Here is a 21,653-nt window from a genome sequence, read left to right as displayed (position 1 = left end):
TGTGGAAGAGCGAGGGCCGTAAATAGAGGCTTAGCATCTCACACTAGAATAACAGAGAGCCTATAAATCTGAGAGTTCGGTGCGGGGGAACGGGAACCGTATAATGAGATGTGGGTGGAATTTTATTTGGCTTCACCTTGCATTTTCATACCAGCCTATTAAGCTTAAAATTTGAGAATGAAGATGTCAATATTTTCAATCTTATCCAGTTTTTTTAAAAAGTGAATTTATTTGCTGCTTAACCCCCTGAGACCCGCGGGATCGTGCAACCAATTTTTGGCCTATTCTAAAATGGTGTGTTTGAATATTTCTGCATAATGGGGTCCATAAACAGTCTTTTAAATCCATAAACTGGGTCTCACTGTAAAGCTGAGACTCTTGTTGATCCAATGAGCCCAACTGTATTCATGTGTGATGATGTTAGTCCCCATAGGAGACATTTCATTTTAGTGAGACCATTTTTTTTAAACATGTCTTCACTGTATAAAATGACCTGAGGTGACCTCTAGGATAATCACAGCCTTGTGAAACTTTACAGCCACAAATTAGAGACCTAGAGCATTCAGAGGATGGATGGCTTTCTTAGCTAGATTGATAATAAGGGGGTTTCTGAGCAGTTTACACAACACAAGTGCTCGCCATCCAATCACGGAAAAAATGCCAATTCTTGCAGAAATCTTCAAATGTCAAAAGTTTTTGATCCAAAATCACAACATGGCTTTTTCTCTGGTGTTCCTCAAAGTCTTGGTGTCTTAATGTGGTATTTTGGAGGAGTTATTGATCATTTTTATCAATTCTCCAGTGGTAAAAAAAAATGGTTAAATTTAGCACCAAACCTGTGGAACAAATAGCATCAACCCAAAAATTGAGACATAACAGAGCATGGGGATGACCATCATATATTTCCATCATAATGTCTTAAGCTCTTATACACTTTCACAATTTATTTTAATTAATTAATTAATTCATTCATTCATATTTATTTCTGATTTATGACGAACAACTTGACACACAGCGCTGAGCTGCATCTCAAATTAATCCTCAGCTTTCAGATAATGTACGACCTGCTACCCCCCCCCTACATAAGAGTAAAACGGGTCTAATGTGCGTCTCAGAGGGTTAAAGGCTGTGAAGTCTTGGGGAAAAACTTCTTTTTTTCCTTGGGTGGTGTCCTTCACAGGTCCCTGATAGCTGATCAGAATGTAGCCCTGGGTTGCTGCTGTATGTATGATGTGGCTTCACCACCCCATATTGCATAATCTGGAATATGATGTCAGTGGGGAGACTTTAAAACAAGGTGACCCTTGATTTTTTTTTTTTTTTAGGCCTGTGTCTAAACTGTAGCATGCCAGGTGTTGTGAAATCCTCCCATCCATCCTATAACGGAAGTTATTTGAATTTTTAGCAATAAAGTTTGGATTTCAAAACAGAGAAAGTGAAAAAAAGCTTTTGATTGTTGTTGAAAACTGTTTCGTGTTCACTTCCAAACTCGCCAAGAATCTCTGAGTGTGCAGGCCAAAGTCTTTTTTAATGTGGCCAAATCCAGCAGGAAGGATCGGGACTTTAATTTGTAGGGGTTAGCTGCTTAATTGGAGCCAGATCTGTGTGTCTGTCTCTGTGCATGTCCCCTTGCTTACAGGAAGAGGATAGGAAGTGAATATAGGTCAGACATTAAAACACTAAGTAGCATTATCAAACCATTTAGTCTAGTTTGGAATTTGTTTTCCTTCAGGCTGCAATTTCTAGTAACATTTCAGACATGGCTGTTAGTAATAGCATAGTACTTGTTAGGTGGTTAGACATACTTAAGTTGTCTGTAAATAGAATCAAATAAAGTGAATTTTCAGAGTACATATGCCCTGTTTACTAACTTGATAAACACGCCACTTGATTTGTGGCAGGTTTACGCAGTGATGGAGTGAAGAAGTGTACCTCTGTAGGTGCTGCCCGGCTGGTAGGCTTCCGGGTCCCCCTCCACTCGGATCCTGAACTCATGGTGCCCATCCCTCCGGGTCCCCTGGGTCTGAGCCCGGAGGATCCGCCCGCAGTACCCGTCCGACCTGCCTCCGGAGGGCTCCTCCACGAAAGCGACGGCGTGGCACACCAAACTCGAGACAAAATAGTACTGCAGAAACAGCAGATGGAGATACATTCCCATTGTGAGCCCGGAGACGAGCGTGTACCTACAGTGGTAGTTCAATCAATATAGAGCCAGTGGGAAGGAGAAGCGGCGGACAGAGGAGCAGGTCCAGCCCCTTCACCAGGAACTCCCACAGCAACGTCACAGGCACACTCACAGGCACAGGCACAGTCACAGGCAGTGGGAAAGGTGAAGAGAAGGAGACCAGAACATCCTGAACAGAGAGAGAGAAAGAGAGAGAGAGAGAGAGAGAGAGAGCGCGCGTCAGGAGCGCACAGCGGTGAAGCGGTGCCGAGCGGGGAGAGAGGAGCTGCTGCTGGTACCGGATCAGTGTGTGTGTGTGTGTGTGTGTGTGTGTGTGTGTGTGTGTGTGTGTGTGTGTGTGTGTGTGTGTGTGTGTGTGTGTGTGTGTGTGGTGTTGATAGAGAGCCTGGAAGCAGCGGGGGGGTGGAGGGGGAGCGCGGGTGCACGCGGCTGTCTCCTTGATTGTTTTGGCTTGTGAAGGTCCAAACTGGAGCTCCCCAGCCCTCCCCCTAATACACAAACACGCACACACACACGCTGTCTGTCTGTGCGCGGATCTTACACGCGGAACTGCCTCTTTTAGAGAAACATCCACATGTTGTGTTGAAACACGACAGCACATTTTTAGATCAACAAATGTGTTCTGGACGTGTCCTGTGCGTATTTACGCACTATCTGTTTCTCTGTCACGCGAGTTTATCGTGTTTCGTGAACAAATAAAGCAACGTCAATCACTTCATATTACTCAATCACGAGCACAGAGTGCTGTTCGATCCTCTGGAGTTACACAGATAAAGCAACTGGTGCGCTCTGTGGATATGACGCACCTGAGAGGAGGCACCACAACAGTCCGAGCTGCGGCTCTCTAAAAACACCTTCCAAAGTTGATGAAAGTAATCTCTACACACTGATTCTACATGAATTTAATTCCAATAAGTGTTTGAACATGAGCTGTATAATAAATTGCTCACATTTTATTTGACATTGTGGATTAAATGCACACGGCGTGGACATCTGGTGCGCATGAAACACGTCCTCAGCTTTCTCCTCACTGCTGACATAATAATCCCCTGTAAACACTTTCACTAGACATACACGCATTTACAATAGGATACTGTGTTTTGGCCACTAGGTGTCGCCATAGTGCCCTCGGGTCCTCCAGAGCTACTTAGTAAATGTGTCACTCTCCTCATCACTGCATCACTCCTTCACTCTCCCATCTCCTCAACTTCTATTATCGTGTAGAGAATAGTACGAGGGATAATGGAGATGCAGGGTTTAAGGTTTCCTATTCAATGTGTAGTTTTGACTCAATAAGTTGAAGTTAGGTCATATTTTGATCCATTTCCTTTTTGTAACTTATTTTGTTCCTTTATGACATTTTGTAATCCTCCTTTATTCTGTCTGAATGACAAACATGCACAACTTTAACTCAACTTAACTTTGACTTTCCTTGTATGTTTAACGTGCTACAATCAAATGATTAATGTCTATTTTTAAGTAGCAAGTGTGTGTGTGAGAGAGAGAGAATAATAAAACCTCATGGAAATTAGCTGGATCAAATAAACTTGCACCAAACTGATTTGCTCATGTTTTCGTTGCTGTTTTGTCCACATGCCAAACACGTGTGTGTGTGTGTGTGTGTGAACCTGAGAAGTGTTACCTAACTGGAAGCAGTTCTCCGAGCTGGAGATAGTTAAACTAAACAGCATCAGCCTGGATGTCTGTGTGTGATGGATCCCATCTGGAGTGACTCTGCTCTATAAACTGTCTGATAGACGGCTGACGTCTGGAGCGTCCCCCTGACCGAGAGGTGGAGTCAGAAACAACCCGCTGACCTTTCACAATGAAATCAACCTGTTTGCACAGCAGCCAGTAACATTCCTTCATTCAAACATCCGCTTCTTTGATTCAGTTTAGAGACATCAGTACTGGTGTGAAACACAGACTGTATATAAAGATGGACGATGCGTCTCCACTTCCTCCCACTGTACAGAAATGAAGCCGTAATACCAGATACGGGAGCTGCCATCTCCAGATATCGACATCATTTGGAGCCAGAGTTTGCGCATTAGTGATCGGGCGGGCGGGGGAGCCGCGGTCAAGAGAGACTCACAGCTGTCAATCATGACGTCTCATCCCCTTTTCATAGCATCAAATAACTCATTAAAAGCAAACTTATCAGATACATGAACACTTGAACAAACATCAGCGTGATAAGAACTACCTACATGACAGAACGCATCTTTGGGAAACATTTATTTGACGTGTACTTTGACACTTAGTTTGGCCCATGTCCCAACCGCTAACATGGGGTGGGGGGGGATTTATGAGCTATACTGCAGCCAGCCACCACGGGGGGGGGGGCGATCCAGATGTTTTGGCTTCCCTCCTGAACATCATGGGAAATGGTCTCGAGTATTTTCATCTTATTAGAAATTTACATTCTTCAGACTGGCTTATGGTATAGTATACCATATTTACTTGTATACGTATTTATGTAAAAAAAAAAAATTATTATTATTTATTTATAATAATTATTATTATTATTATTATTATTTATTACAGTCTTTCTCAAATGTTTACACACTAACATTTGTACTTGAGACACAATGAGTACACCCTGTAACTCATGTACTGGTATTTTACATTCATACTGGTGTTTTAACTTCATACTGGTGTTTTACCTTCATACTGGTGTTTTACATTCATACTGGTATTTTACATTCATACTGGTGTTTTAACTTCATACTGGTGTTTTACATTCATACTGGTGTTTTACATTCATACTAGGGCTCAAGAGGTAGAATGGTCGTCCACCAATCAGATGATCGGCAGTACAGTAGCTCCAGTCCGCATGTTGAAGTGTCCTTGGGCAAGATACTGAACCCTAAATGTTTCCTGAGGGTTGTGCCATCGGTGTGTAAATGAGAATTAATGAGCATTTATGGTTGGCACCTTGTATGAATGTGTGTGTGTGAATGGGTGAATACTGACATGTAGTGTAAAGTGCTTTCAGTGGTCAGAAGACTAGAAAGGCACTATATAAATGGTTCTGAGAATGAAGTTGATGTTCTCTTCAAGTATTTTGTGTGTGTGTGTGTGTGTGTGTGTGTAATGTGAACATGACCATTGTTTTGAATTGAAGAGTTTCATTTTGCAGGAAACTTGTGTGTTTTTGGATTTGTGTGTAGAGTTCTGAGAGTATGAGATATGCTTTCAGAAAATGTCAGTAAACAATTGAGAAAAACTATTATTATTTCATTCATTTTTATTTGATTAGTGTCTTATTGTCTGATGCTCTATGAGAATTCATCAATGTAAATCTGTAAACCATGTACAGATGAGACTGAGACTAAAGTCTCCACAGTATGAGTATTAAATAGGTGTCTGAATAGATGTGCATAAAACGCTGTCTCTTTGTATAAGATCCCTGCTTGTTCAAAGTCCTGCAGCCACTCTGATAACATATGCATTTTTCTCAACTTGCCTGCTTGAATCAAACTTTCATGAGGGTAATAAGGTTCTGAAGCAGGAAGCACGGGCCAAAAGGGTGTATTAAATATGAAAATTGCACTGATCTTAGAGTGTGGAAGTCATTTCCTCTAATGGACTCTAAGGGTCCTGAAAAAGCCCTCAATACTGTGCTCAAGTGTGTAATAGAATGTCTAATCATTTAACAAAGCTTTTTTATTCTGCTCGTAGAAGGTGTCTGCTTCTTTTAGGTCCTTCTATCTATCGCAAGTAATGAAAATGGATTGCATGTATTAAATTGTGTATGCTAAGACTGTATGTGTACCACACATTCACGTCATCACCCTCTGGCAAACATCTTGCAACTTGTCAAGTAGGTCTACCTGTAGTTACCCTATCCTAGGATTAGCTCACTGGAAAATGGGAATTGTGGCTGCTCTATGGTTGGATGGTTGTTCATTTTGTGGCGGTACTGAGTCAGAAGACTGAAAAACAGTTCCCATCCACATAATAATATAAAATAAAATGCCTTCTTAATAATAATAATGAACAAATGCCTCTTCAATAATGAACAAATGCCTCTATATTAACAAACAATTAAGGAAACTGAAATATTGGTTTGTGTTTTTCCTTTTACCCTCCTTTAAAGTTTTCCCAAATAAAATACACTAAAAGAAATGGGTATAAAGGGTTTCATTGAAAATCAACAAATGAATAGAATACAAAAATACAGCCTGCAGGCGTTAGGCTATTGTAAGGCAAGCCAGATCGTTGCACAAATAGTACCTAAACGTCCCAGTGCAGGTAACCCAATTGGTTGGCACTTAACTTGTTTCCCCAACTAGGAGAGTCAACACTCTCAACAAACAAAACACAAAGATCACAGAATCCCAAAAGGGCCCAAAACAGACCAGAGTTTCTGGTAAAGCTGATAACACATGTTGCATTGAGTGAAGGAGAGATCAGAATGACCCTGGGTGTGCAGTTTCCCTCCTCTTTTAAGCCCTACAGAAAGGGCGTCGTTACACCCTGATTGGCCAGGAGGGGAATGCACCAAGCTGCTCTCAACTATCATTTAAGAGCCAGTCCCCACACCCTGCGCAACAGGTGAACTGAATAACCCTCTAATCACTCAGCAACTCAACCAAAAAAACACCAGGGAAAAGGGAAACAACAGCAAACACCAGAGAATTGGCAGCTGCCACAATTTTAATCCTCTAATAACATCTAAACCAGAGGGCTACCTCGGGGTCTGAAAAGTGAAGCCAACGTTGAAGTGCCTTAAACCTGCATTCTCTCTACCATCCAGCAGGGGGCGACTCCTCTGGTTGCTAAAAGAAGTCTGATTGAGTTTCAAGTCTTCTTCAATACAGCATAATGTTCATTTAGTAAAAGATGGTCCCATTTAGAGTCAGATAGATCATAAAGCAGAGGATGCTTTAGGGCGTGGCTACCTTGTGATTGACAGGTCGCTACCACTGCGTTGTCCGGTCTGGGAGTTGTCCGTGTTTTTGTCTTTGAACTTTAACCCTTTCACAGTGTTTTCAGTTCATGACAGTTAATTATAACTTTTTTGGTCGCCTGAAAATGTCTTATTCAGCGTTCGGTTGTACTTAGCTCCGCCCTCTCTACTGGTTGCAAAAAAAACACCACGATGGCGACAGCCAAACACCACGATGGCGACAGCCAAACACCAAGATGGCGACAGCCAAACACCACGATGGCGACAGACAAACACCAAGATGGCGACAGCCAAACACCACGACGGCGACAGCCAAACACCAAGATGGTGACAGCCAAACACCAAGATGGCGATGGCCAAAATGCCCAACTTGAAGCTTCAAAATGGCAGTCCACAAACCAATGGGCGATGCCAAGGTTACCACGTTCACTTGTTATACATTCTATGGTCTAAACCTGTCGGGGCTGTCAGTATGGGTTTGGTAACAAATGACATAAAACCTACCTCTCCTTCCTTCCCCAAGAGGGAAGGGGAAAAAACAAAAACAAACAAAGAAAAGTGTCACTCTTCAGTAGACAGACTCCCTCCAAAACGGTCTGGGAGTGGTTCAAGACAGGACAAGGCACAATACCTGCAACGAACCACTGCACTCCTCTGGGACTTGGAGCAGTTCTAAGTAAGATATCCCTAAAATGAAACACAATTTATTTTTATTTTTTTCAATTGCTAATACACGTTTTCAAAAACAGGCTTCTTGCTGCTACTGTATGTTGGCTGCCATTGTTGTTGTCAACAGATACTCACCTGTGGTCTTTTTACAGTGTTTACGTCCCGATTGATGTGTCAACAATCAAGCAGTTAGGTGTTTGGCCAATTGGTCCACGTGTCTCATTTTGAAATGGCAAACAAGTGATTTTATGTCAGATTCCTGTGTCTCATGTAGAGAACCCTGTGCGGTGTGTTGCAAAAAGTGCCATGTTGAATTGCAAATTGGATGCAAAGCAGAAAATGTGTTTACAGTTGTGGAGACTTGAGCAGAGGTTTTGCTCTCTGAGTGTCAGTTTCAATAATTGCACTTCATGTGTTATTTTAATGTGTTAGCAACTGACTGTATAGTAGTGTATCGGGAGCTCTTTGAACTTGAGTTTTATAAAAACTTTCCCCACTGTAATAGGGCCGGTTCTATAGCCTGCTATATTAGGGTGAGCTTTTAGAAACAATAGTAACAAAACCCACCGTACACTACCTCACCAGCAACAAACACTAGATGGACAAAGTTAGCAACTAGCTGGTGAGCACCTGAAGCGTTTAGCAGCTTAAGACACACTTTTCCCTCAGGAGTTGGTGGAGACCAAAATAGAACTACAAGGAGAATTGATATTGGAATAACATCCATTGGAACACACAATTACTGTAAGTAGGTAACTTTTTTGTTTATTGCTTTTTTCTAGAGAAATAATACTATCCTGGTAAATTCATGGCATCTGTTGTACCTTCAGCTCATTGATCCCAGTGTCTCTGACAGGAATGGGGCTCCCAGGTATCCGAATGGTTAAGACGCATACCATATATCCATGGCAGACCTTTGTTGTATGTCATACCACCTTCTCATCCCTTGTTCCCTGTCTGCTTTTCCACTGTCAGCTTTCCAATAAAGTAAGATAGTGAGTTTAAACTTCAGTGTAACTTACTGATTCCAACACTACAATTGTGCGTAAGTTAACAGCGTCTTTCAGGTCTGTTAATCAGCAATCCAATTTGCAGGTGCATTTGCAACTTTCAGATTCATCTAAAGCCCCGTTTCCACTGCTGGAACTTTCCCCCGAAACTAAGAACCTTTTGATGAACTCTTTGTGTCTCGACTGCAGGGACCAGGGTCTAAATTAAGTTCTAGGGACAGTTTACGGGGCCTTTTTACCCCAAAAAAGGTCCTGGTTGGGCAGTAGTACTTTCTGAAAGTACCGGAACTTTCGGGTGGAGTTTGCAGAGAGAGAGAGAGAGACGTAGTGCGGCAGTGCTGTGAATGAGAAAGTAAAGTTATTTTGTGATTGTTTTTACGGCGTTGCAATTAAATAACACTCAACAGATGATTTACTGTGGAGACAAACGGTCTTAGTTTTCATTTCCTCTGTTGCGTTTCATTCATTACATCCAACTTGCGTTTCGACCGCAGGGACCAAGATCTAAATTAAGTTCTGGGGACATTTTACAGGGCCTTTTTACCCCCCTAAAAGGCCCTGGTCAAGGGGTAGGGCTTCCTGAAAGTAACGGATCTTTCGGGGTGGAGTTTGCAGGGATGACTGTTGCTGATTGGTGAAACACGCACACAGCACTGCTGCTTCAACTGTTCCGCTTCATTCATAAAACAAGAAAGTATCGATTTAAGACCATTTTATGAGGAGGGGAGAGCATTCGTCTTCGTTTGATAACATTAAAGTAAAGTCAGGCTCTGCAGTCTGCTTCCCGACTCATTTAATAAAAGACAGAGAGAAAAAGAGAGCGAGACGTATTGCGGCGGCGCTGTGAATGAGAAAGAAAAGTTATTTTCTGATTGTTTCACGGCTTTACAAATAAATAACCCTCAAACACTCAACAGTTGATTTACTGAGGAGACAGACGCTCTTAGTTTCATTTTCCTCTGCTGCATTTCATTCATTACATCCATCGTGCTGCATTCAATTTATGCAGCAGTGAATATCGTCGCAGTGAGACAAACCTTTTGTTTTCCATCATGTTTTTTAGAGTAAGCAGACGACACACTGAGCTGCAGGCTACAGAGTGAGTTTACTGCTGTGACCACCAGCAGCCATCGTCACATGTCAGGTTGCTTTTTCATACGTCAGCGGACTAATTTGCCTAATCTTCACAGGTCTTAAGACAACGGTGAAAATGCAGACAACAGTGGGCTGAAGGAACCTTTTAGTTCCTTAAAAAGTAGTTCCAGGGACTAAAAGTAAAAAAAAACTTTTGGTGGAAACCAAGCTTAAAGGGACTGTTTGTAAGAATCAGAAATGTCCTGTTAACAGCGACACCTGTGACCGTTAGGTCAACGAAATTCAGCGTCCTGTTGCTCGCACTCGCTCTACATAGACATGAACGAGCATCCTAGTGTCGGCTTTTCCTGCCTCAGCCTCCCGACCGCGGCCAGAGGGAACAGGGGAGACACCGGAGTTTTGATCGGAGACGATAACGTTACACGCTCCAGAGTCCCGTCACTTCACAAGACACGGGAAACCTCTGTTGGTCTGGAGGAGCTGCAGCAGTTATTTCTGCACAAACGTCCACTGTACATTCACTAGATATTCTCAGAGCTAAACTAACTCTTCTGCAGTGTGCGAAAGAGCGAGAAGGAGCGCGGTGTGTGTGAAGGCAGGCAGAGGAGCAGAGGAGCAGAGTACAGCAGAGACTCCGATCCTGGAGACCAAAGCTACGGTCTCCCCCGCGTCCTTCGACCGCGGCCAACACTGTTTAACAGACGGGCTTCACTAGATACAACCAAGAGGTTTTGGTGCTTCCGTGTAGTTTGTGTTGGAGTCTGAGTCTGAACAGCGTAGCCACACTCGAGCACGTATGGGACACCGACCCGCAATGACTTATACCTGTAAGAAGTTACAAACAGTCCCTTTAACATGTCAAAGGGTACAAACTATGCCATGCCAAGTGGTATCAACAAAGAAAGCAATCTAATTTGTCACACTTTTAAAGCAATGTGCACATTGCTGTTGTACTGTATGTGTAACTATAAGAGCTGTGGTGCAGCGTTGACTGTTAAAGCTTCATACATGAGATAGGAAGAAATGGCTGCATGCAAACAACACTGAATTCTTGAGATTCATGTGGAATTGTGACAGATGATGACATGCAAATGACATACCGGTCGGTTCCTCAGAAAAGACGAGATGCACACAGTCCCACATAAGAGTCAGTGTCTTTTCTACTGGCTGTCTCTTCTCACTGGAGCGCAGCCCTAGTCCTGTGGAAGTCACCACCCCGAAACGTCTGCTGGCAATGCCAGTGGGTCTGCCAGCAAATTATAGGGACTGAATATATATTACAAAGAGTCATTCCGCTGCACTTATCCAAAATTATTTTAAAGTATGAAGGTATAATTTACACGCACTCATACCTCCTGAAGCTAAATGAATCATTCATGACAAATTGGTGAAGATATAACACAATATTACATTCCTGCAGTCCCCATGCTTGGACATCTCTGTTCCATTTCCAAACCCCTCACTGCCCTGACACTCACCACAAATATCAGGCTCTGTCAATCAAATTTAACAAGCTATAGATGGAGGGAGGTAGTGTCAGGGTGTGGGGGGTGGGGGTTAGACTGAAAGACTGAGAAGTAAAGAGATTCAGATTCAGAGGAGTGACAGAGAACTGAATTAAAGTAACAGCAGGCAGAGCGGTGTATAATGACACCAAGCTGTGTACATGGTGTGTCTGTGGAGCCAAAGGTTCACTTCAGGTTGTCCAAACCTTCTGATCAGCAATTAAGGACTGCCAGGAGCAAAGTACAACACAACTGAGTCACTCTATTGGAATAAATGCTAAGTGGGGATGGGATAAAAATAATCATTATAATAATAATAATTCTAATGAGAAGAAAACGCAATGTTTCAAATGTAGTTGGACCTCATCAGATGGTGAAACAGTACCAGCCCTGCGTATCCACAGCAGGATGGAATAATTGAGCTGACATTTGGAAAGGGAGCAGGCAATCAGCTTCTCTGTGTTCTGTCTGCTGCACCTTTACCTCCAACTAATCTACACTCCTATTAATGTATTCTGACTGAATCATCTCGTCCTTTTCTTTGTCTCGCCTCACACTTCTGCTAAAATGCTCTTATCAGCCACAGCAGTGGTGTGGCTTTATCGATGGCAACGTGGGTCAGGGGGTCCATCTGTCCATCCACTGTGGTCTGAACTGAAATATCTCAACAACTACTAGATGGATGGTCAAGACATTTTCTACATACATTCATGGCCCCAGAAGATGAATCCTAATAACTTGGGGGATTTCCTGACTCACCACCATGAGGTTGACATATGTGGTTTAATTTATTTGGTCCATTACTTTGGTTTATTACTAAATACCTGCAAATGACTAATAAGTCGCAGCTGTGCTTTGTGTTAAGTAGGGATGCACTGATACCACTTTTTTTCAGACCGAGTACAAGTACTTACATTTGGGTAATCGCCGATAACGCACAGGTGGGATCCCACATGTTCAATATTTACGATCGGATATCCTGTTGTGTGGGGGGAACCCCGAGGACAGCTGATGACGCAGTTGAACCAAGCTGACTGAAGCGGAAGGACAACCACCGGCATCATAGCGGCCGCCGCTAATGCATGAGGTAATGCATGAGCTAATACAAAAAGCTAAACATATAATAGCAGTAAGATGGAGCTCAGAAATGGAGGATCAACTTGCTGATTTGTGGCAACGACACAAGTGTTTCTTTAACGTGTCGTACTTCATCCATCCTTTGTGGATTTTCAGTACAAAGTAGTGTAAAAAACTAATATGGCTAATTCTTCCTACCCATCGTCCTCCATGTTTGTTTACACTAAAGTCACGTTTGATGGCGAGAGATTATGCAAGATTTCCGTTTTTTTTAGTTGTGACTCTTGTTGTTCATGAATGAATCTGTTAGTGTGTGGTGGCTGTTTTGGCCAAGTCGTTGCTCACCTCACATTATAGGAACAAAACTGTTAAATGTATCTTTACATGTTGTTTTGTGTGGGCTCTCTCACATTTTCAACATCTGTTTAAGTTTGAAACATCTTTCAGTGTGGGCCAGCCTTAAGGTTGGCTCTGTGAGGCTGTACTTGGGCACAGTGGTGCTGTGAGCAAAATGCTAAAGTCAGCAATCTAACAAAGCTCTCAATGACAATGCTAACATGCTGATATTTAGGAGGTACACAGTACCGTTTACCAGGTTCACCATCTCAATTTCGCATCTGCCAGCCGGCACTAAACCCAAAGTGCAGCTGAGGCTGATGGAAATGTCATTAGTCTTGCTAATATTTAGTAATAAACCATAATATTGGACAAATTGGATATAATTTGACCTGATGATGTCACTAGATGAAAAGTTAAAGCAGTGTCAGTAGTTATTGAGGCATTTCACTCAAAACCACAAATATCAACTTCATAGTGGTGTAAAAAAGTAAAAAGTCAGGGGGTCACCAAGATCTGTATTCATTCATCCTCCAAGAACAATGAACGTCTCTAAAAAAAAATTCATTGGAATCCATCCAATAGTTGTTGAGATAGTTCAGGCTGGAGCCATATCGTTAGCATGGCTAAAAAGAGATGCAGAACATGGTAAAGGTACAGTTTAGCCAGAAAGATTCTGGGTGTAAATTCATGCTTGGGGTATAAGACCAGATCAAATATCAGTGACATGTTGGAGAAGCTACATTTTGGAAGTAATGCTACCCTGTTAACGCACCTTGACTTGTCTTTACCTCTGACAGGCCTGGCTGACTGGCACATGGGCCGTCTTTCTGCAAAAATTGCATCACCTCATTGACAAATGTCATTATCGTTAGTTTCTCCACTGTGTCAGTTTCTGCAGTTTCTGAGTATCGCTGGCCTCACTGCTGCTCACTTCTGAACTGTGAGTACAGTGTCTGGAACACTGCTTTGACTTTCTCTTTCAGGGATTCTGGTGAGACTTACATAAAGTCAGTCGGATGAATCAATGCCCATGAAAATGTTCTTTTGCCTCCTTTGATCCTTTTCTTTCTCATCTTCCTCTCTTTCAGAGCCTCCCTTCCCCACATTTTCTTCATTCTTACCTCCCTTTAAGGACACAATAAAGTAAAAAAACAACAACATGATTTTCACCTTGTTAGCTAGATCTAATGAGATCTTCTTAGATCTATTCAATGCTGTATTTTTCAAAAAATACTGTATGCACATCTAGTCAGCCTAAACAACAAAGTGGGGAAAAGCATCACTGATATGCAGCACTTTGCCACTTAATAGAAATTAATTTGAGATGTAGTATGAGAATTTGAACCAGTAGACAGTAGTGACACTGAAAACTGTTCTCGGCAAGCTCTTATCCAGGACACTCGGGGCACTGATGCTGAAGCCAATATTTGCATGGCTAGATACCACTGGGGGTAACTTCTGTTGTTATGGTAATTTGGGTCAAATGACCCTTTATGAAATGTGACATTTTCTGGACTCAAAGAGCTGTCAATCTGCCATGCAAATTATAATATGGCATATTTGTTCATTATTTTTAAGAGCCTGAGGAAGCTTTAAATGAATGCAGAAATGATGATATACAGTATATACCTCATCTGCAGCCTTACAATAAGACTGGTAGCAAAGGACATTAAAGAGGGACACAAATACCCCACATCTCAACCCGGTACCATTGTTGACACGCAGTACACCTGAACCAAACGGACTGAAATGCTGTGCAATATGCTGCCTTTCACTGTGCAATCCTCTGAAATATATTAATTTTTTTTATTAAATATTTTTTTACGAGAGCTACAAGTTCTTTTAATATGGTTTGTATGCAATTCTGTCATTTATTATGTTGGAAGTGCACGCTTTGGACTTTGGCCATCAATGTCTCGAATCCTCACTGGATACAACGAAATGACACTTAAGCTGTCCTTGCATCGATTAAGTTACAAGGAGTTTATCGACAACTCCAGGGGCCTGTTCCATACGCCGAGTTCACCAAATAAGCCAGGCTTATTTTGGTTAGTCTGACTTCATTTTCATGGCAACTTATGCTGGCAAATGAACCTGGTCCAGGGCAGGCTAACTGTCAGGTTGTCGAGTTGTTGCTCAACCAGAGTTCCTGTAACACTGACCTGACAGGAAAGCAATGACTTTACCACTAACTTTCTGGTGTGAAATCATATTATTTTACTTTGTTAACCACTATCAGTTCAAAAATTTAAGTTTATAGAAAATCAATAATAAATTCAATAAATTATACAATGATAAATGATAAGATAGACCTACATATGTGGTTAATCATATGATATGTGATATCAAAGGTTCTGCTCATATTTCAGAATAAAAGCCTTTTGTTAACAAATGAAGGAATTCTGTCCACAGAAAAAACGCTTGAGGTCTTTTATTTTAAAATGAAAACGAAGTGTTGATTTAAAAATAAGTTTTTACTTTTTTTCATGTCCGTAACATATTCTATATAGACATGTAAACTGTAGTAATGTTGCTGATATGATGTTAATATACAGTCAATAGATCACTTTCACTGTCTGCTGTTGCTGTGAGACGTGCGCGGCACACGGCAAAAATAGGCGAGACCTCTATTCTCTAGAAGAGACGCAGCTGAAACGCGCGTGTGACGTGCATGAGACGTGCTTGAGACGTGTGGCTGCTCTAACCTGTTAACACGGACGCCGAAATAAAAAACAACAGGTAAGATGTGTGCCGGCTTGAGGTTACTACATACAGTTGGTTTACAGATTCTGAAAGCTGAAGACCTCGGGTTTTTAAAATGGTATGGCATGCACATCTTCTATAAATAGATCATCTTCAATCGTGACTATTTTGTAACTACGCTACAGGGTATGACCCGTTTGGACCTGGTACCGGGTCCGTCAGGCTTACGAGGTTAGAGATTGTGGAACATGAATGAATCAGATGATGTCAGTTAGCTATTGCAAACATGATTTCACTACTCCATTTGTTTTGCCATCTATGTTTCAGAAACAAAGGTCTTTTTCTCAGTAGGTCAGTATGTAGTCAGTGAGGGGGTTTTATTCATAGTTAAATCTTTTTTGTATTCTTCATAATGTTTCCATGTCTTGACTGACCCCAAAAGAAAGCTGAGACAATGACAAAAAAAACACAAATCTGTTGTTTCAGCTCATGACCATACCGACTTTTTTTCAGATTGTATTTGTTGCCAACATACTTCAGGATATTGGATGGTCTTTTCATCTTTGTGCAACTTGAAATAATAGCATGAATAATTGAATACGGTCAGAAGTAAAACTGAAGCTGTTTAGACTGGCGGGTCAGTGTCTCTGGAGTTCTTTTTACTGCAGGTTTGTCTACCTAGCAAAGTGCTGCTGAGTTCATCCAGAGGGAACTGACATGAATATATAAATAGAAAAGATCATGACACTATATTCTAAATCCAGAAAAACTGATGCGTACCTCATCAGCAGAATTACACACACACACACACACACACACAGAGAGAACCAGACATGTGGACGCACACACATTTGTAGCACATTTTCTCCCTTTCACTCTTTGTCAAACACACACACACACACACACGTACACAAACACTTTTAGATTTACAATTCCTGTTCCAAGTCTCACCTCAAAATTGAATGCCAGGTTGCATTTCTTTCTGCTTGGTCATGATTTTATAATCTACATTTTCTGCAAGAATGAATGTAAAGATTTCACAACTAACAGCACATAATTGGTATGTGGAATTCAAAGTAAAGTTTGCCGAGGTTCAGTTAAAGATTTCACAATCCACTGTCGCAGGAACGGCAAAAATGTCCTCAACCTGGCTGGGATCATTGCATGATGAATGGAAAAAACACCTTGCAAAAACAGAAAGTTGTTAAAACACAGAAGCAGAAACTTAAAAAAAAAAAAAAAAAAGCATTGTTGGAGGTGTCTCTGAAGAGCATACTGTACCGCAAATATGCTGCAGTTGTATTTTGTAGTCCACAAGAGGCACTGTATGTCATAAAACAATAAACATTGCTCTTCTCATTCGGGGTTATTGTGTGTTATCGACTAAACTGAGCTGCTGCGGATGTCTCCTTTAATATTTCTGGATTTGGTAGCCAGGCTGAGTCTCTTTATCAGACATATATTGCAACAGCATCATCCCGAGGGGGACAGGTTCTGGAGAGCCATGCTTGAAAATAATTTGAAAAAGGACTGGGTCAGCAGTCTGTGTAAGAGGAAGTAAACTTTCCTCAAGTTGGCTTTTTTCTCCCTCACCCCAAGAAAAACTCACTGTAAAGTGTCAGTAAGAGGTAACTGGCAGTCGGGTCAATGGGTCAGCATATGTCATCTGTTTCACGTTAAATACATCCGTGCACTATATGGGCTAAATTATTACTTTTAGATAATATATGTAGATGGACCTGTGCAGTAAGCCGACAGTGTGCTATGAGTATTACTGTATATGTACACTATGGTATATGTCATATTAGTTGCTAGCAGGATCCCTGTAAGGTTGGTCGAGTGGCTAAGCCATAAAAACTGAGAAAACTTACAGCTAAGCAGTCCAGGTGAATTTATTTACAAAAGTGGAAACTGACAATCCAGTGCAGAAATATGTACAGTGCAGGCCTGGCGTTTAAGATCAGTTTTTACCAAAAATAATGAAAAATTTAAGCTGCAAGCAGCGTTGAACGGGCCCTCGCCCCTTTGTGCATGTAGGGGGAACCCGCTGCCGTGCATTTCCATGAAAGTCGGACACTGCATGCAACAGATATTTTCTGCGTGGAGCGTGTGTCACTGTAAATGACCTGTTGAGAACCTGTGGGGCATCCTTAAAAAGCACTTCTATGAGGGTGGGTGGCAGTTTACAACCATCTCTTGTTGCCAGTAGGTGGCGATATCACTATAATTCAATAATGGAACGTTTATGTCTTCAGGCCGGGACTCTTATCTAGCTTGTGAAGTTTGGGGCAGATTGGAATATGTAGAGTCAAGTTACAACAGCCTCCTGTGTCATGTCGTATGCCTCGAATGGTTGAGGTTAGGATAGGTCGTCTGGCAGCGAGTCTCACGAGAGCTTTTGCAGATCTCAGATCAAATTTCGCAATTTACAGGCTCCTTTCTAGTCACTAGTCGGGAAGCGGAAAATCAGGGCTAAAGTCGAGTAGAGTGAACTCGCTATAACCAAACTACCAATCACTGGGCATTTTCATAATGTAGTAATCACATTTAGTACCAACTCCAAGGGACTGGAAGATCTTTACTCATTTGTTGTTTTTTGTTGTACATCTGAACACTTTGTTCAAACTCTGTATAAGCTGAACCTGTTTGTCCTCTGAACACCCACACAGGTGTTTTCAGTTATTCTGGCTGATTAGACCTCTGCTCAGGTTGAAGGTGGAATTCATGAGGACACAAATCTCCATCGACCAACAAGAATGATAAGAATGCCCAAACAGGCGCAATGAAAGCTGACAGGAGTCTCAGGAAGGTCTCAAGAAATTACAGTGAGCAGAAATCTAATCAACCAGATAAACTGGACACACGTGTGTGGGTGTTCATAGCTTTTAACGCAGGGTGCAGAACCCTCTGAACCTCCTCCATTGTCACCTCTCTGATGTCAGTGTCATTCCTACACCCAGACTGAGGTGTAGGCATTTGTGGTGTAGAGACTACAGATACAAGAAATGCACTGCACTTTTTTTATTAGCTTCTGGTGCCTGTAAGTTTAGATATTGTACTGTCATCACCTATAATTATGACTAAAAGCATATCAGTATGTCATTTGGTACCCCGTTACATTCATGAAGTCAAAACTGCAGCTACTGGTGACAAAGTTAAGAGCGAAAAACAACAACGTTACTGGGTGAGCGATCTAATCGACGTGAGCGTCAGAGTTTGGGTGTGTCCCATTGTCACTCATGGGAAAAGAGGCTGTAAAGTCAAACTTATTGTCTGTGTTATTTATTGGTTTTGATGTATACCGCATATTGTGTTCGTCAGGAGTCTGTAGTAGGCGGTTTTGAATACAGCCTCGGTCATAGTAGCCCTGGATATTCATGGTCCCCAGAAAAGGATTTCTGATTCTTTGTAGTGTTAATTGATAATGTATCAACAGGTGGATTACTATGAAGTCTGCTGAGCATGTTCGTGTTCCCATGAGATTAAACCCTCATAGTTTTAATGATGATCCCCTATCCAAAATGAGTGAATGTCTCAGTTAGTTTTTTATTCACCATCATATTGTTTTCTGTAATGAACCTTACAGTTTGTAGGAGGTGCCAGCAGGGTTTTAGCCTCATCTCACTGTTACACCAGCTGTTGCCTCTCTTGCTGTTGGCCATTAGAGTCTCACAAGGCTATTAATTGGCAGTCCTTCACTTTCATTAAAGGACAACTGTTTGCCACTGACAGCCCAGCATGGCCTACAGGTGATGTGCTCGTAGTGGCAGCAGAAGGTGGCATGTGTTACTTTGCTCCTGCTGTTGCTCTTGGCTAATGAATTATGCGTGTCAGCTTATTGTAGACAGAAACTAAACCCGTCCCATAATCAACTTCACCACAGGCCTTGTAAAAATACACTGTAAAATCAACTTTGTCCATTTCGTTTTTAGATGTTTTTAAATTACCAAATTTCAATAGCTTTGTTTAGTTAACAGAATCCTGACAGATCAGTTGACCAATCACTATGTAATGACACAAATATTGAATTAATTATCAGTTTATTTATGATATTTTATACTACTTTACAGGGAGAACTTTTGGCTTTGGATTATTTGGATTTAGATTCACACATTCTCACGCCATGTCCCTTTTCTCATGCAGAAAAAACATTAAACATAATCATAAATCACTAAACATAAAATTATTTTCTATGGGGCGTGTACGAAGGAGCAAGGCTTAAGTATGACTCAGCACTGATCCCTTCTCCAGTTTTTCTCGAATGATTAAGAGGTCAAGCAAACATCAGACGTCTGCAGAAGTCGAAGCCAGTCCTCTCCCACTCATGTTAACTTGTAGTTTATCTGTGCCCATCTCAAGAAATGCCTGCACAGGCAGCCTGCGTTTTGGTTTGCTTGGAAACGGTCCGAGACCACCTCTCGCAAGTGGTCTTGGACTGGTTGTGACGCCCGGGACACACAGGGAACGTCAGGAGCGCATGGTGTATGCGTGGCGTGGTGGCTGCGTGATCCACGCGTTGAGTGTTCACACCAGCTGCGTTTCAGCTGTGTATCTGCTGCGTTTCTGCTGCTGCAGCTGCTGCTGTCAGCCCTTTCTTTCTACATAGAGTTTGCCTTTTAATGGCCATTTCATTTCATTGTAAATATCATTTATATTTATTTTAGACAGAGAAAGGTTAAGAAACGTGTGGTAATTTGTAAATAATAGTAATAATCTACAATTAAAACTCTGTACTATATTCATTCATGAAGCTCTCCAAGTCACTGCATGTTCTAGAACACTGTCCGGCACATATTTCAGAATAAAAGCCTCGTGTTAACAAATGAAGGAATTCTGTCCACAGAAAAAATGCTTGAGGGCTTTTATTTCGAAATGAAAGCAGGAAGTGTTGATTTAAACCCCATACTTTATCAATTCATGGAGCTCTCTAAGTCACTGCGTGTTCCACAGCACTGACTGCTCATATTTCAGAATGAAAGCCTTGTGTTAACAAATGAAGGAATTCTGTCCACAGAAAAAATGCTTGAGGGCTTTTATTTTGAAATTAAAGCAGGAAATGTTGATTTAAAAATAAGTCTTTACTTTTTCAGCGTCAAAAATAGGCGAGACCTCTATTCTCTAGAAGAGATGCAGCTGAGACACGCGTGAGACGGGCAGTGTGGCTGCTCTAATCTGTTAAGACAGACTCTGAAATAAAAAACAACAGGTAACGCAGCCGCCACGCGTTCCTGATGTTCCTGGTGTGTCCCGGGCTTTATGGTCCACACCAGAGTACGATTACTGCGTTCACAACTGCCCAAACATTTCGCACCAGGGGTTGAACCTCTCCAGAGTTTGATTAAAATGGACTAAATGTTGGCTTGTGAAAGCACCCTAATTGACCCCTTTTTGTGGAAATGAAGCATCAAGGACAAACCGGGACTTTCATCTAATTTCTATGAACATTTTCGGTATGGCCTCAAGAACCCATACACACATGCTCGTCCACACACACACCTGCTGAAGCCTTATATCTTCTAAATTCTCTGGCGAGCAGAACTCCCTCATATTTATGTTAATGAATCACTGTCTCAGCAAAACACACTCTCAGCAGCAGGGGAGTTTAAAGACCAGAGGCTCTGAAGGAACCTCAGTGTCCCGAGAGATTCCTCATCCAAGACATGTCTCTCCTTTCTGTACCGTTCTGATGTTTTTTTTAAGACGGGTTTTTTTATTCCTCATGTCAGCATCTGCAACAACAGGCTTTGTCCACGCTAACTGCCTGAGGCAATGTGTGACCTTTTTTTTTGGTGACTGTGAATGGATGCGGATAGACGTGTTTGTTTGCGTGTGAGCTTTGTCTTCGTTGTGACTGACACCTGACGCTGTGAGCAGCAGATTCTGCATAACGCTGGCTAAGCACATTGTCATCTTATCATTTGATACAGAAAAGTTTTGGGGAAAACTTGTTATCGCCAGGAATAAGCACCAGCTTTGTCATTTCATAGATTCAAATGGATGCAGACATAATATGACACTTTTCAATAGTATCCTCTGGCTACCAACTCAAGGTTAATTTATTGTCATTCTACAACACAGGGTTGCACAATGTAATGCACGTTGTAGAAAATTTATGCTACACAAGAAAAAAGAGAGAGTGAGATCACGGATACAAG

At 41.8% G+C, this 21,653-nt stretch overlaps 2 protein-coding genes across 2 annotated transcripts in view; both read right to left on the bottom strand.

The window, feature by feature from the left end:
- LOC119487023 (spondin-1-like) overlaps positions 1-2,420 on the bottom strand; it is a 164,677-nt gene extending 162,257 nt beyond the window's left edge. The window contains exon 1 of the mRNA XM_037767648.1: positions 1,933-2,420. Within this exon, the coding sequence (XP_037623576.1) occupies positions 1,933-2,158 (226 nt within the window). The 5' untranslated portion in view covers positions 2,159-2,420. The remainder of the gene's footprint in view (positions 1-1,932) is intronic.
- LOC119486724 overlaps positions 1-21,653 on the bottom strand; it is a 1,187,645-nt gene that overhangs the window by 637,464 nt on the left and 528,528 nt on the right. The gene's annotated exons all lie outside the window — the stretch shown is intronic.

This window comes from Sebastes umbrosus, chromosome 4, assembly GCF_015220745.1.
Source record: "Sebastes umbrosus isolate fSebUmb1 chromosome 4, fSebUmb1.pri, whole genome shotgun sequence".
NCBI classification, from domain to species: Eukaryota; Metazoa; Chordata; class Actinopteri; order Perciformes; family Sebastidae; genus Sebastes; species Sebastes umbrosus.
This window is presented reverse-complemented; position numbering and strand designations above follow the sequence as displayed.